The 14,319-nt window shown below is 45.8% G+C and overlaps 1 protein-coding gene across 1 annotated transcript in view; it reads left to right on the plus strand.

Moving 5' to 3' along the window:
• Positions 1–2,405: 2,405 nt before the first annotated feature.
• Tcp11 (t-complex 11) overlaps positions 2,406–14,319 on the plus strand; it is a 24,169-nt gene continuing 12,255 nt past the window's right edge. Inside the window, 3 exon segments of the mRNA XM_029566930.1 lie at positions 2,406–2,633; positions 5,559–5,655; positions 9,604–9,699. Coding sequence (XP_029422790.1) covers positions 2,519–2,633; positions 5,559–5,655; positions 9,604–9,699 — 308 coding nt within the window. The 5' untranslated portion in view covers positions 2,406–2,518.

The following is a 14,319-nucleotide window of genomic DNA, read 5'->3' on the forward strand; positions in this document are numbered from 1 at the left end:
CCCCTCCCTCCCTCGCTCCCCTCCCTCCTCTTTTGAAACAGGGTCTTCCTGTAGCCCCAGCTGTCCTGGAACTCACTATGTAGACCAGACTGGCCTTGAAACTCACAGAGATCTGCCTACCTCTGCCTCCCAGTGCTGGGATTAAAGGCGTGTGCCACCAAGCCTGGTTTGGTATGGACTTTGTAAAACAGAAACTTTCTTAGGCTTCTTCATAAATTTCTGCTTCAAAATTATGAGTTATGCAAGAAGTATCCACACTAGAAAGAACCCTGTCAGAGCAGAGTTCTTACAGGTGATACGTTTATTTATTTTAGAAGAGTTGTTGGTTAGTACACTGCAAGGGAACAGTAGGCCGGGCAGTAACTAGAGCTCTATTTTTTCCTCTTTTCCTTTTCCTTTCCCTCTTTTCCTTTTCCTTTCCCTCTTCCCTTCCCTTCGCTTTTTCGAAAAGACAGGGGCTCATGCATCCCAGGCTGCCCTGGAACTCATATGTAGCCTTCCAATCCTCCCACCTCCACCTCCTGAGTGTTGGGATTACTAATGTGTGCCACCATGCCTAGTTTATACAGTACTGAGACTCAAACCCAGGGATTTATACCTTCTAGACAAACATTCTTCCAAGTGAGCTACATCCTGAGCTTCTATTTTTAAAGAAATTATCTTGCAGACTGGATGTATACATATATATCTAATCTTGCAGTATTGGGGAACTGAACCTTTTTTTTTAACGTTTTTTTGGAGATTGGATCTCACTGTTTCTCATGGTTTCCTCAGACTCATTCTGTAGCCCCTGAACATTTGCTTCTAGTAGTTGGGATTATAGGCCTGAGCCACCAGGTTTGGCTGCCTTTATTTTTTTCTTTTTCTTTCTTTTTTTTCTTTTTTTAAGAGAGGGTCTCCTTGTAGCCCCAACTGGCCTGGAACTCACTACATAGACCAGGCTGGCCTCGAACTCACAAAGATCTGCCTGCCTCTGCCTCCCAATTGCTGGGATTAAAGGCATGCACCACCACGCCCAGCTTTATTTATTTTTTCAAAGTAAACTTTGTTTCTATTTTATGTATGAATGTTTGGCCTGCATGTATGAAAGTGCACCATGCTCATGCATGGCCAGAAAAGGCCATCAGATCCCTTGGAACTTGAGTTATAGATGTATGTTAGCCACCATGTAGATGCTGGGAACCCAATCCAAGTCCTCTGCAAGAGCAGCCAGTGCTCTTAACCACTGAGTCATCTCTCCACCCCTCAAAACAAACTTTGGTAGTAATACTTCGATTCAGAGTAATGGAGGGGAAAGAGGAGAGCGGGAAGCAGAAGCCTTTTTCCTTTTCTCTCCTAAAATGCAGGAACTAGGTAGATGGGGAATGGGGACTCACCAAAATAAATGGAGCTCAGTTGGTAGAGTGCTTACTTAGCATGCGCTGAGGCCTTGGGTTCCCTTCCCAGCACCACATAAGCCCCTCCTGGTGGATCTCACTTGTGATCTCAGCACTCAGGAGGTGGAGGCTGGAGGATCAGAAGTTCAAGGCCAGCCTCTGCAGGGAATTCAAGACAGCCTGGAATATTCTCCCAAAAAATACTCACCTCTTCCTCCATCCAAATAATTTTATTAAATTCAAGTCTTTTTGTAGTTGGGGAGTTGAGCCCCCAGGGCTTTGTCTATCCTAGGGGGTAGTAACTGGAGACTGAACCCAGGTGTTGACCATACTAGGTAGTACTCTACCCCCAGCCACATCCACGGCCTCTTGACATTTAGAATCAAAAAAGATGGAGGAGGGGAGGACTCAGTTTTCTCAGGAATCTTGTGGGAAAAGTTTGAGCCATTTCTAGCTGGAGTCCCAACCCCGAAGGCTGAGCAGGTCTGGGCAGGGGTTTCTCAGGTCACAGCAGCGCACAGACTGTGCAGAAGGAATGCCCGCTCCCCACCCCCGCATCCTCTTCCTCACTCCTACCCCACCCCCACCCCCAACCGCACAGGCTGGAGACCTCCACCTGCCCCTTGCCTGCCTAAGTGGTTCCAGGTGCTCTTGTGGCCCTCAAGACCTGGGCCTCGTGCTGCCGAGGGTGCACGTGCGTGGCCCAGGCTGGACGGTTTGCTGTCCCATCCCGGATGCTCCCACCTGCTCCCCAGCCTTGGGTGGGGGGGGGGACGGTGCCCACATCCCTTCTTGGTGCCGGGTGCAGCAGTCAGGTTCCTCTGCTCTGTCCCGCCCCCCATGGCAGTATAGCCCCGGCCCAGGGCAGGAGGCCGTCCGGAGGTGCCCCTTAGTGGACGGGCCGGCCGAAGAGGAGGTGAGGAGGAGGAGGAGGAGGGGTGAGGATGGCCCGGGAAGAGGAAGCGGGGAGGGCGGGGGGGCGGGTAAGGTTGGTTGTAGAGGAGGAGCATCAGCCCTGGCAGTGGAGGACCCAGCCTGCGCTGTCCTCTGGGTCCGATGTTATTGGCCCCAGGCCCGGGTGCAGTTGGAGGTGGCTCTTTCCCACGGTGCACACGGCTCCCCACGCAGGTACCATCAAGAAGATGCCGAAGGAGAGGGCGGCCCGGAAGGACCCCGGCGTGGCGGAGGGTGGCTCCCGTCAACCCAGCCAGGAGAGCCAGGCCAGGGATGAGTGCAGGCCCCAGAAGCATCCTTCCGGTGGGTACAACTGTTGCCATGCCCCCGGTGCGGCCACCAGGACCGCCCCCCCCACCCCCGAGGGGTCCCCATTCAGACCCCAGAGGTCATTACTTAATGGTGTCCTGTTCTTTTTAGCTCTTCACTGTAAATTTGTGTGTGCCTGTGCGTGTGTGTATGTGAGTGTGCATGCGTATACTGATGTACCAGTTTTCTTCCACACTTAATGATAGGTCCAGCCTCCCAGGGCTCAGGTTGTGTCTGTCACAATGTCCCGGAAGTTGTCCCAATGCAACAAACCTGAGTTCCAATTGGCTTCATGTGTTTGGGTTTTTTTGAGGCAAAATCTTGATGAATCTTGACTGGCCTGGAACTGGACTGTCTCCTTGCTCAGACTGGAGCGCTGGGATCATAGACCTGCTCTACGCAACTCTGTTGAAGTTCACATTCTTGAAGATGGACTTTGAATTTAGTTTGACGCGCTGTAGTTGGAGTTTTTCTCTTGTTGCCGCGTGGGGGCGCTGCTGGTTAACAAAATGACATCAGACAAGCCCAAGGCTTATCTTGGCTTGTTCTGAATAAGAAGCTGAGGTGGGGTGAAAGGTCTATGGTAGCTATTTAAGTCCACAGGTAAAATAACTCAGAAAGAGTATAACCAAATTCCTTTAACATTTCTGGAATTTTGTATATCAAGTTTATTTTATATTGAAAATTCTGGGGCTTTTGGGGGGAGGGGGATTTGAATTTTTAAAGCTATTTTAGTTACATGTTATCTCTACTCTTTGAACTTTAGAGTTCTAGTGCCTGGAACGATGATTCAGTGGTTAACAGCACTTGTTGCTCTTGCCAGAGGACCTGGGTTCAGTTCCCAGCACCTACACTGGGGGTGGGGTGGGTGGGAGCTCGCAACTGCCTATAACTCCAGTTCTAGAGATCCCACACCCACTTCTGGCCTCAATAGGTACTGCGCGCGTGTGGTGCATACACATGTAGGCAAAACTCTCACACACATAAAGTAAAAGTGAACTTTAAATTAGAGATGTTCTGGAGTGACTCGGTGCTTGGTTTTGAGAATGGTGGGGCTGATTTGGAGCTGGAGGGTGCGACCTGCTCTCAGCACTTCACTGAGCAGTCCCGGCTCCTTTTCGTTGTGCTTTGCCGGCTGCTTTGGCTGCACTTACTCAGAGAAGCTGCAGAAATGAAGGAGCATCAGCCTTCTCACAGAGATCTGCCTGCCTCTGCCTCCTGAGTGCTGGGATTAAAGCTGTGCACCACTGTGCCTGGCCCAGTCACTTTTAAAAACCTAAGCAAGGACTCTGGATTTTTATGAATGGCCATCATCACCTTTCCTCTTCATTTGGAAATATTTCAAATTTGTTGAAAAGTAAACTACAGTGACCGTGTACATTGTTAATATGTTAGTATTCTGTTCTTTTTCTCTATATATGTATTGATTTCCTCTCTGCCGTCTGACAGCTAATAGTCATGACTTATGTCATCTTTCTAAGAAAAGGGGTATTATTGTCCTATGTAATCTTCTCTACAATAAATTTGGTTTTTTGTTTAATTTTTAAAAATCTCTTTACTGTGGGAAAATTATACATTTACAGGCCTGCAAGATGGTTCAGGAGGTAAAGCAAGTCTGATGACCCGAGTTTAATCCCAGAAGCCCTTGTAAAAGTGGAAAGTAAGAACTGACTCCACAGAGTTGTCCTCTGAGCTCTGAGCTGCACACACACACCAGGTGTGCACACATCCTGCCCCAAACACATCATACACATGTATTTGAAAATGCACATTTACAAAAGCAACCAAATAGCATAGTGAATCCCATCTGTTCATTTCCTCCTTCACTAGTTTCCCGGCTTCTCTGTTTCCCTCCAGATCTTGAAGCCGGGTAGTTTTCTGTGAGGTTTCACTGAGTGAGAAATCTGCTTTGTGCAACTCCATGTTCCGACTTCGTCATGACAGCCTGGGACATAGCTTGCTGTCAGCTGTACTAGTGCAAAAGTCTGTGTTGTGAAAGCAGGACAGCGATCACCAAGAATCTGTGACTGAAGTCTTAGGGAAGTGTCTGGGGAAACTGACTGATGATACGGCGTATGTGTTTCCTACAGCTATGCAGTGTCAGGTTAAACGATTGCCCTTTATTTTCTCGGTAGTTTCTTTCATTTCTTTTTTCCCCGAGGTTAACTATCTTTTTAATGACATCATAGCTCTGATGGTTTGGGTAAAGGAGAATTTTTGTTTGCTTGGTCATATTTGACAAAATATGAACTCGGCAAATTGCAATTAGTTGCTTAAACTCTTTTGGGAATTTTACTGGTCAGTGAAATCCTGAAATCTGGGAACTTCTGACTTAGAAGACCAAATAACTTCTGTGCTACACACTAACATCTGAGTATTATCTGTGGGGAGAATTTGGCTTTTGTGGTGGGTGGCACCAGACACAGAAAAAAGCTGACATAGTAAGCAAGTGTTGTTTTTTTGTTTTTTTGTTTTTTTTTTTACAAATCACAAATTGTTTCTTTGCAGCTTTATAATAAGAGAATAGCTTTTATTCAGTTTTACTTAATGCTTTTATGAACAATCTTCCCCCCATGTTGGACTTCTGACAATCGCCAGTACTCTTGATGGATCATGGGGTTCAGACTAGTGTGGTTGAGTGAATCTGTGGTATAAATTTGGGTCTGCTAGATTGAGTGAACTGCCAGGCGTGGTTGGACACACATTCAGTCCCAGCACTCAGGAGGCAGGCAGATCTCTGAGATCAAGGCCAGCCTGGTCTGCATAGCAATTTCCAGGCCAGCTGGGGCTACAGGAAGATCCTGTCTCAAAAGTAAAAGGAAAACATTAAAAAAAAAAACACTAGATTAAGTGACTCTCTGAATAGAATAGACTTAGATTGTGTCTACTGTTGTCTACCACAAGTTCTTTGATTTACAGGTGTGACAGAGAAAGTTAATGAAGTTTCCAAGCAGAACAGCGAAATTGGGATTAGTCATGATCCCCATGTGGAGGAGAAGGCTTTGTCTCCGAGCAGGTATGGGCTCTTCTGTTTATCTATTTACTCTCCTGACATTGTTGTTCAGTACTGAGGGCTTCTGACAGGGCTAGATAGACTTGAAGCTGGTGTCTGTCTGTCTGTGATGGTGAGCATCATCAAACTCAGTGCCCACCTTGATGGGCAAGCTCTGGAGCTACAGCTACAACTCTCACAGCATCGTTTAATAATACAGTCAGTATTTCTGTTCAGGAGGTCTCTACAACTTCAACAGGAGGGTAATGAGTTATAATTACTAGTATCAGAATATCAAGGGCAAATGCCATTTAATTGGTACATAAACCAAAGAAATAGTTGCAACAAATAGAGTTGATTTCAGAGCGTCACTGACAGACACAGGAGAAGCAGCCTGGATTGCAAAAGTTCCCAGTTTTTGGTTTCGGCACGTTGCAGTTAGCAGGTTTTCAGATGAAGGGTGCTCAGCCTGTAGGAACTGGCTTCCAGGGTTTAATGAAGACAGTTTACATCTCTGAAGCCTGAAGAAAATACAGGTTTCTCCAAGGAGTTTGAGGCCTGTCAGTGAGACACGGAGAAAGACTCAAAGTGGATATCAAGATATCATAAAATCACAGAAACGTATTACAGAATTTTACAAGAAAGCAGTGGATGCAAGAGAAAATTCAGAAGGCTGTACAGTATAGCCAGCCGAGGGGCTGGAGAAATGGTCACCAGTCAAGAGCACTGGCTACTCTCAGAGATGATCTGGGTTCTGTTTCCAGCACCCACATGGCAGGTCACGGCTGTCTGTAATTCCAGTTCTGCGGGTTCTAGCACCCTTTTCTGGCCTCCACGGACATCGCAGATGGTCTATCTACGTGGAGGCAAAACACTCAGACATGTAAAGTTTTTAAAATCTTTTAAAAAATGTATCCAGATGAATACCAGAAAGTTACATTCACATGACAGGAATTTTATTAGATAAGTGGCTTGGAAATTTAGCTTCTGTTTCTTCTTGGGTGGTTTTGTTTTGAGATAGGGTCTTGTAGCCTAGGATGCCCTGGAATTGACTATGTGGCTGCTGCTGGACTTACTCCTGACCCTCTTGCCTCTACCTCCTGAGTGCTAGGATTCCAGCGGGTATTGTCACCTCAGCTTAGCTTCTGTTTAGCTGAATCACCACATTGATGACCAACAGGGCCTTTGTAGCTTCTGGGGCCTAAGTAATCAGATCTTGAGAAATTAAGGCTCTTATTTTTGCAACTTTGGGGCTTCCAAAGCCAAGGCAAAGTGTTACAAGGGAACTGGTGCAGAGTTGTGCTAGGCAGTGCTTTTCTAGTACTTATCTCACTGCAAAGATGCCCTCCTAAGGCAGGTGCCCATTTTGTAAGCAGCTCATCTGCCCACAGGAGTCCAGCTGGGTTTGTACTTTTGGTTACTGGTGGCCTCTTAAGTGTTCACTGTACCCCTTGTCAAGGTGGGCTTGTGCTCTGGGGTCATAGCCCAATTGTAGTAAATTACCATTTATTGTAAGATTCTGTCTGACCCAGTCAGAAAGCTGAGGCTTTTCTCACCCAAACACACAAAGAACATGTGTAGATAAGTCAGCATTTTCCCTACAGTAACAGCCACTCATTAGAACCCCTGTGGGTTTCCTTTAAAACTTGAGCTCTTGCCAGTGAGTGGCTGTAAACTCAGAGGTCAAGTGCTTGGTACCTCTAAAGTGATCAGAGTGCAGTGTTTCAGACCTGAGGGGAGCCTGCGCATGACTCTTGGGGCCATTTGAGAAAGCCAGGACCCCTAGAAGGGAACAAGGTGAAGACTCTGTTCCTTCAGAGGTCTCCATGTCACCAAGAGACTCCTGCGGGTCCCTTTTTTGTGGTAGCCAGAACAATGATGTTCCCTCCTAGTAATTTTGGATCCACTGACTCTCAGAGCAGTGTATTAAAGGGCAAGCAGAAGTGAACTGGATGGAAGGTGGAAGGTGGCCACGGAGAAAACGGGAAGAGCAGGTCTGAAGAAGCTGATTGCAAGGGTTTTTACTCCCCAAAGGAACATACAGTTAGCAGGTGTTTGAGAAAAAGGAGCTTCCGAAGTTTCTGTGAGAGAGGCAAGTTCCTGTAGAGTGAACAAAGGCCTTCTAGAAATTATAACCTGAGTATCAGCTTTTAATTAAGTCAACTTTTGATCATAGAACTCCTTAAAAAAATCATTTCATTCTTTTTAAATGTAGGACAGTTTTGTTTGTGATGACTTGATTGTTAGTCTCTAGAGGCAAACAGGGAAGGGAGGCCCTTGGTAAGAATCATACTGCTGTGCTTATAAAAATTCAAATTGTTGGGGCTGGAGAGATGGCTCAGAGGTTAAGGGCACTGGCTGCTCTTGCAGAGGACCCGGGTTCAATTCCCAGCACCCACATGGTGGCTGACAACCATCTGTAACTCCAGTTCCAGGGGAATTGAGCACCCTCTTCTGACCTCCACAGGCATTGCACAACATGGGTGCACTTACATACATGCAGGCAATACACTCATAAACATAAAATAAAAATTAGGGCTGGAGAGCTGGCTCAGTGGTTAAGAACACTGGTCGTTCTTGCAGAAGACTGGGGTTCGAATCCCAGCACCCACATGACAGCTAACAACTGTCCATCTGTAACTCCAGTCCCAGGGGGTCTGACAGCCTCTTCTGACCTCTGTGGGCATTGTATGACATGGGTGCACTTACCTACATGCAAGCAATACTCGCATACATATAAAATTAAAAAATTAATTAATTAATTAAGGCTGGGCGTGGTGGTGCACGCCTTTAATCCCAGCATTTGGGAGGCAGAGGCAGGCAGATCTCTGTGAGTTCGAGGCCAGCCTGGTCTACATAGTGAGTTCTAGGTCAGCTGGGGCTACAGGGAGATCCTGTCTCAAAAAGATCAAAAGTAAATTAATTAATTAAAAAATTCAAATGCAAAGCAAGGGGTGTTGTGTGTAGTTGTGTGTGCATGTATGAACATACATAGATGTGTGTAGGGGTGCATACATGTAGAGGCCACAAGCTGATGCCCAGTGTCTTCCTCAGTTGCTTCTCTGTTTTTTGAGACTCTCTCATTGAACCTGGAGCTCAGAGATTCAGGTGGTTTGGCTAAGCAGCAAGCTCCAGGGAGCCTCCTGTCTCTCTCCCCAGTGCTGAGGTCCCAGGACACTCCACTGTACCCAGCTTGTCACGTGCATGCCCGAGGTCCAACCAAAGGTTCTCAATACTTGCAGGTGAAGCGCTTCACCCTGAGCCATCTCCCCCAGCTCTGATTTTAAATCTTTAAAAGACTGGGTTGTGGGCTGGCAGGGTGACTCAGTGCGTAAAGGCGCTTAATAAAAATCCTGAAGACTTGAGTTTGATTCCTGGGACCCACATGGTAGAAGGAGAGAACAGGCTTCCACAAGTTGTCCTGTGACTATGGCATACACACACAGGCGTGTACACACACACTGAATAAAAATAAATGTAATTTTAAAGCTTCAAATGTTGGGTTATAGCCAAGTGTGGTGGTGCACCGCTTTAATCTCGGCACTCAGGAGCAGAGGTAGGCAGATGTCTGTGAGATTGAGGCCAGCCTCTCCGTGGGGAGTTCCAGGCCAACTGGGTCTACAAGGAGACCCTGCCTCAAACAAACAAACAAAAATTAGGTTGCAACCTGACACGTTAAAGAGACTGACCTCACTTACCAACTTGTTTTTAATTTGCTGCTGCTTATCAAGGAGCAGATTTCCATCCCTGTTCTGGATTTAGAACTGATTGAGACATTTTAATCAACTGGTTTCTTTTTGAGAAAGTAACCCCCCTGAGGTTTATGAGAGAGGGGAAAATCCTTTCCCCGCTCTGAATGTAAACCACAGCTCTAAAGCAAAAGGGCATCTCCAAGTGACTCAAAGCACAAGGATAATCCAAATTAATTTTTACTCAAGGCCAAAACTAACTAAACCTTATGTTTTAACTAAGGTCTTCAGAAGATGAAACAGAAGATGCGGCGTGCTCAAGGCGCAGACCTCTGCAGAAGATGGACGAAAAGGACGCGCTCAGGCCACGCAGCAGTCGGTATGCTTGCTGCAGTGGCCCGTGCCCTGGCTTTCCTTCCAGCCTTATGCTTGGGCTTCCCGGCCTTGTGGTTGCCGCTTCACACATAGGCCCCATAAATAGAAAAACAAAGCAGAGCAAATAGGAAAACAAAAGCTAGTTATAGAAAGGAAACACGACTGACAGGCACCCCGGTAGCCAAAAGTCCTACACATTCAAAATAAATAATTCTGATTAACGTATTAAAGTGTTTTTCTCCCAAAGGAGGAGAGAGAGCTCGATCAGGTGACAAGCTTGAAGACCCAAGTTCAATCCGCAGCACTCGTATCAATAGCTGGGCATGATGGCACAGGCATGATGGAGAGACGAAGGGACTCAGTGGCTAGCTAGCCTAACCAAATTGGCAAGCCCCAAGTTCCAGTGAGGGAGTCTATCTAAAAAATCAAGGTGGGGGTTTGGAGAGATGGCTCAGTGGTTAGGAACACAAACTGCCCTTGTAGAGGACCCGTCTGGGTTTGATTCCCAATACCCATATGGAGGGTAGGAATAACTCCAGTTCCTGGGGATCTGATGCCCTCTTCTGAGGTGGATGGTGCCTGAGGAACAGCCCCTGAAGTTGACCTCTGACCTCTAGGCTTATGGACACACAGTGCACCTGCATACACATAAACAGTCACACACACCCAAACACAAATTACAAAGATGTTTCTCATGAGTTCAAGGAATTGACTAAGGAATAAAGCAGCACTCACAAGAGGAGCCATTGAACCCAGGGGCCCAGAGATCTAAATGATCTAGTTTCAAGAATTTTAACTTTGTTTAGATCTGATTTCTGAGTCTTTTTTGGGACAGGGTCTCATTATATAGCCCTGGCTCATCTGGAACTCACTATGTAGACCAGGCTGGACTCAAACTGCCCCCTGCCTCCACCTTCTGAATGCTGGGATTAAAGGCATGCACCACTACATCCAGCACGGATTTCTGTGTCTTTTAAAAAGGCATTTCTTTAAGATGAGTGCTCTTCCAAAGGTTTTCTTCATTTTAAAAAATATTTTATAATTTTTATATTATGTGTATAAGTGTATTGATTGCCTGTATGTAAGTACACCCATGTTGTGCAATGCCTGCAGAAGTCAGAAGAGGGTGTCGGATCCCCTGGAACGGGAGTTATGGACAGTTGTTAGCCACCATGTGGGTGCTGGGAATGGAACCTGGGTCCTCTGCAAGAGCAGCCAGGGCTCTTAACCACTGAGACATCTCTCCAGCCCCTGAAGGGTTTTTTTGTTTTGTTTTGTTTGTGTTTTTGTTGGTTTTGTCTTTTTGAGACAGGGTCTCCTTGTAGCCCCAGCTGTCCTGGAACAACTTTATGTGTATTGTCTCCTGCTAACTTAAAGACACAGACTCAGGACCTCGCGAACCTGACACTACAGGCAGACATCTAAGAAATTTAACCTTGGTAAAAATTCCTTGCTGGCTTAAAATTTTTTTGGGGGGGGGTCTTTTTGAGCCCCAGCTGTCCTGGAACTCACTATGTAGACCAGGCTGGCCTCAAACTCACAGAGATCTGCCTGCCTCTGCCTCCCAAGTGCAGCACTGGGTACATTTACCTACATGCAGGCAATACATGCATACGCATTAAAAAATATATATGCTCAGAGAAATTTGTGTTTTATTTTTAGATTTATTAGTGTATGTGTGTGTGTATATATATATATGCGCACATCTGAGTGTGGGTTCCTGTGGAGGCAGGAAGAGGGTTTCAGAATCCCCTGGAGCTGGAGTTATAGGCAGTTGTAGGCTGCCCAACATGGGTCCTGAGAACTGAACCAAGGTCTTCTGGAAGAACAGCAAGCACTCTCAACTATGGAGCTATCTCTTCAATCTCTGACTTTTTATTTTATTTAGTTGTACAATGAACATGCCTTACTCTATTTTTTGAGGGGTTGCTTATTTTCAGTGATGCTGAGGATCGAACCAGGGCCCCAGCCATACCAGATAAATGCTTTACCAACTGAGCTGTATCTCTAACTAGAGGAGGGTGTTCAGTTCAGGGCTGGGCATATGGCTCAGTGGTAGAGACTTGCCAGCATGCACAAGGTCTGGGTTTGATCCATCACTACAAAATCAAATGAATAGCTGGTTAGCTATGGCTAGCTGTGGCCTTGGAATATCCAAGTGTTCTCTGTCTCATTGGTCTAATTCCACAGATCAGAGATGTCATCTAAGTAAACATGCACAGGAAAACCTCCATAATTTCATCTTTAAAAATTAATAGACTTGCTGGGCATGGTGGCGCACGCCTTTAATCCCAGCACTCAGGAGGCAGAGGCAGGCAGATCTCTGTGAGTTTGAGGCCAGCCTGGTCTACATAGTGAGTTCCAGGCCAGCTGGGGCTACAGGGAGACCCTGTCTCAAAAAGACCAAAAAAAAATTTAATAGACTTAATTTTTTTTAAAAAGTAGCTCAACGATTAATGAAAGATGATCAGAAGTACAAAGTTCCCTCATAGTCTCTCTTTCCCGTGCAGTGTCCCTATTACTTTATTGGCACATGTATTAAAACTGGACCGATATTAATGTCACTATAACCCAGTCCACAGTGCACATCAGGATGTACTCTGTGTGTTGTGCTCTTCGTAGAACGGTAATGCTGGGCACCCACTGTCACTGGCTCAAACAGTGACTTCACTGCCCTCAAAGCTGTTGGGCCGCCTGTCTCTGCTTCTCAGCCTCCAAACCTTTGGCAGCTACTGATCTTCTTGTAGTTTCAACTTTTCCAAAATGCCGTCTTGTTAGAATCAGAGTATATAGCCTTTTTGGATTAAATTGTTTACGTAGTGGTATGCATTTGAAGTTCCATGTTTTGTTATTGCGTGAGTGTGTGTGTGGATGTGGATGTGGATGTGTGTGTGTGTGGATTGTGTGAGTGTATGTGTGGATGCTGGAGGTCCACCTGAGTATCTGAGGCGGGCCTTCTTCTCCTTGAGACCGAAGGTTCACCAGTTAGGCTAGACTGGCTGGCTGGCTGGTGAGCCCCAGGACCCTTCCAGTCTCTGCCTCAGCAGTGCTGGGATTACCGGCACATGCCACTCACCTTCCCTGTGAGGTCTAGAGATTGAATTTGGGTCCACATCCTTGCCTAGCAAGCACTTTACCAATGGAGCTCTCTCTCTCTACCTCCACTACATGTTTTTTTTCATGGCTCAACGGCTCATTTCTTTTCCTTCTGAATAATACTCCTTTGTATGGGTTTTCAACTTCTTTAGCCATTTCTTTATTATTATTTTTTGGTCTTTTTGAGACAGGGTCTCCCTATAGTGGGGCTAGCCTGGAACTTAGTATGTAGACCAGGCTGGCCTTGAACTCACAGAGATATGCCTGCCTCTGCCTCCTGAGTGCTGGGATTAAAGGTGTGCGCCACCATGCCTGGTTTATTATTATTTTTATGTGTATGAGTGTATTGCCTGCATGTGGGTAGGTGCACCCATATCATGCAGTGCCTGAGGAGGTAAGAAGAGGGCGTTGGATCCCCTGGAACTGGAGTTACAATTGTTAGCCGGGTGCTGGGAATCAAACCCGGGTCCTCTGCAAGAGCAGCTAATACTCTACCATTGAGCTGTCTCTCCAGCCCTGGTTTAGCCCATTTCGGTGGCTATTTTGGAGGCTTCCATGTTTTAGGCTTCTGACTAAAGCTGACATAAGCATTATATGCATGTTTTTGGTGTACATAAATCTTCAGATCATTTGGGGAAATGCTAAGTGTGATTGCTGGTTCATATTTTGAGAGCATGTTTCATTTTGAAAGAGACTGCCAAACTGCTTTCCAAAGTGGCTGTACCATTTTTTATTCCCACCAGCAGGGAATAAAAGTCCCTCGTTTCACATCCTCGTCAGCATTTGGTGTTGGAAGCATTCTGACTCGGCCTCTTTAATAAGTATGAAGTAGACTCACATTGCTGTTTTTGTTTTTTGTTTGGTTTTTTTGAGGTAGGGTCTCGTGCAGAGCAGGTCAACTTGCTGTGCAGCCGAGGGTCCCAAGTGCAGGACTTACAGGTGTACACTGCGGTACTACGTGTAATGCGTCCTGGAGATGGAACCCATGCTTCATGCATGCTCAGCTAGAACTCCAACTCCCCCACCCTCACACCGCTGTTTAGTTTACAGTTTCCTAAGATGCTGTGCCTCAGCGCATGCTGCTTCTGTGCACCTCCTTGGTACCTGCGAAATCGTCTGCCTAATTCCTAATTGCATTGCTCATTTCCTTATTGTTGCATTTTTTAAAATTATTTAATAACCACATGATTAGAAACATTTCATTACAGCATTACCATATTCAATAACAATTTCCAGAGCAAAGATGCTTCTCTTTCAAAATTAGCTGTAAATTTTGAGGTTCACAGTTAAATTAATACAGTTATACAATATTGAACTCAGTATAACCCTTATAAGACATAAAATTGAATGAGGGTTTAACCTTGTAAGAGATCTCCATTTCTTTTTAAAATAGATGGTTTCATACAGATAAGTTCACTTTTAATGCATTTGATGTTTGCACATGCATCTTTAATCTCTATATATCTGATTATTACTAGTCACAGTCATTTACTTTCTGAGATCCTTGGCACCTGAGCATGGATATAAA

Source organism: Nannospalax galili, unplaced genomic scaffold, assembly GCF_000622305.1.
Source record: "Nannospalax galili isolate Female #2095 unplaced genomic scaffold, S.galili_v1.0 scaffold538, whole genome shotgun sequence".
Taxonomy (NCBI): Eukaryota; Metazoa; Chordata; class Mammalia; order Rodentia; family Spalacidae; genus Nannospalax; species Nannospalax galili.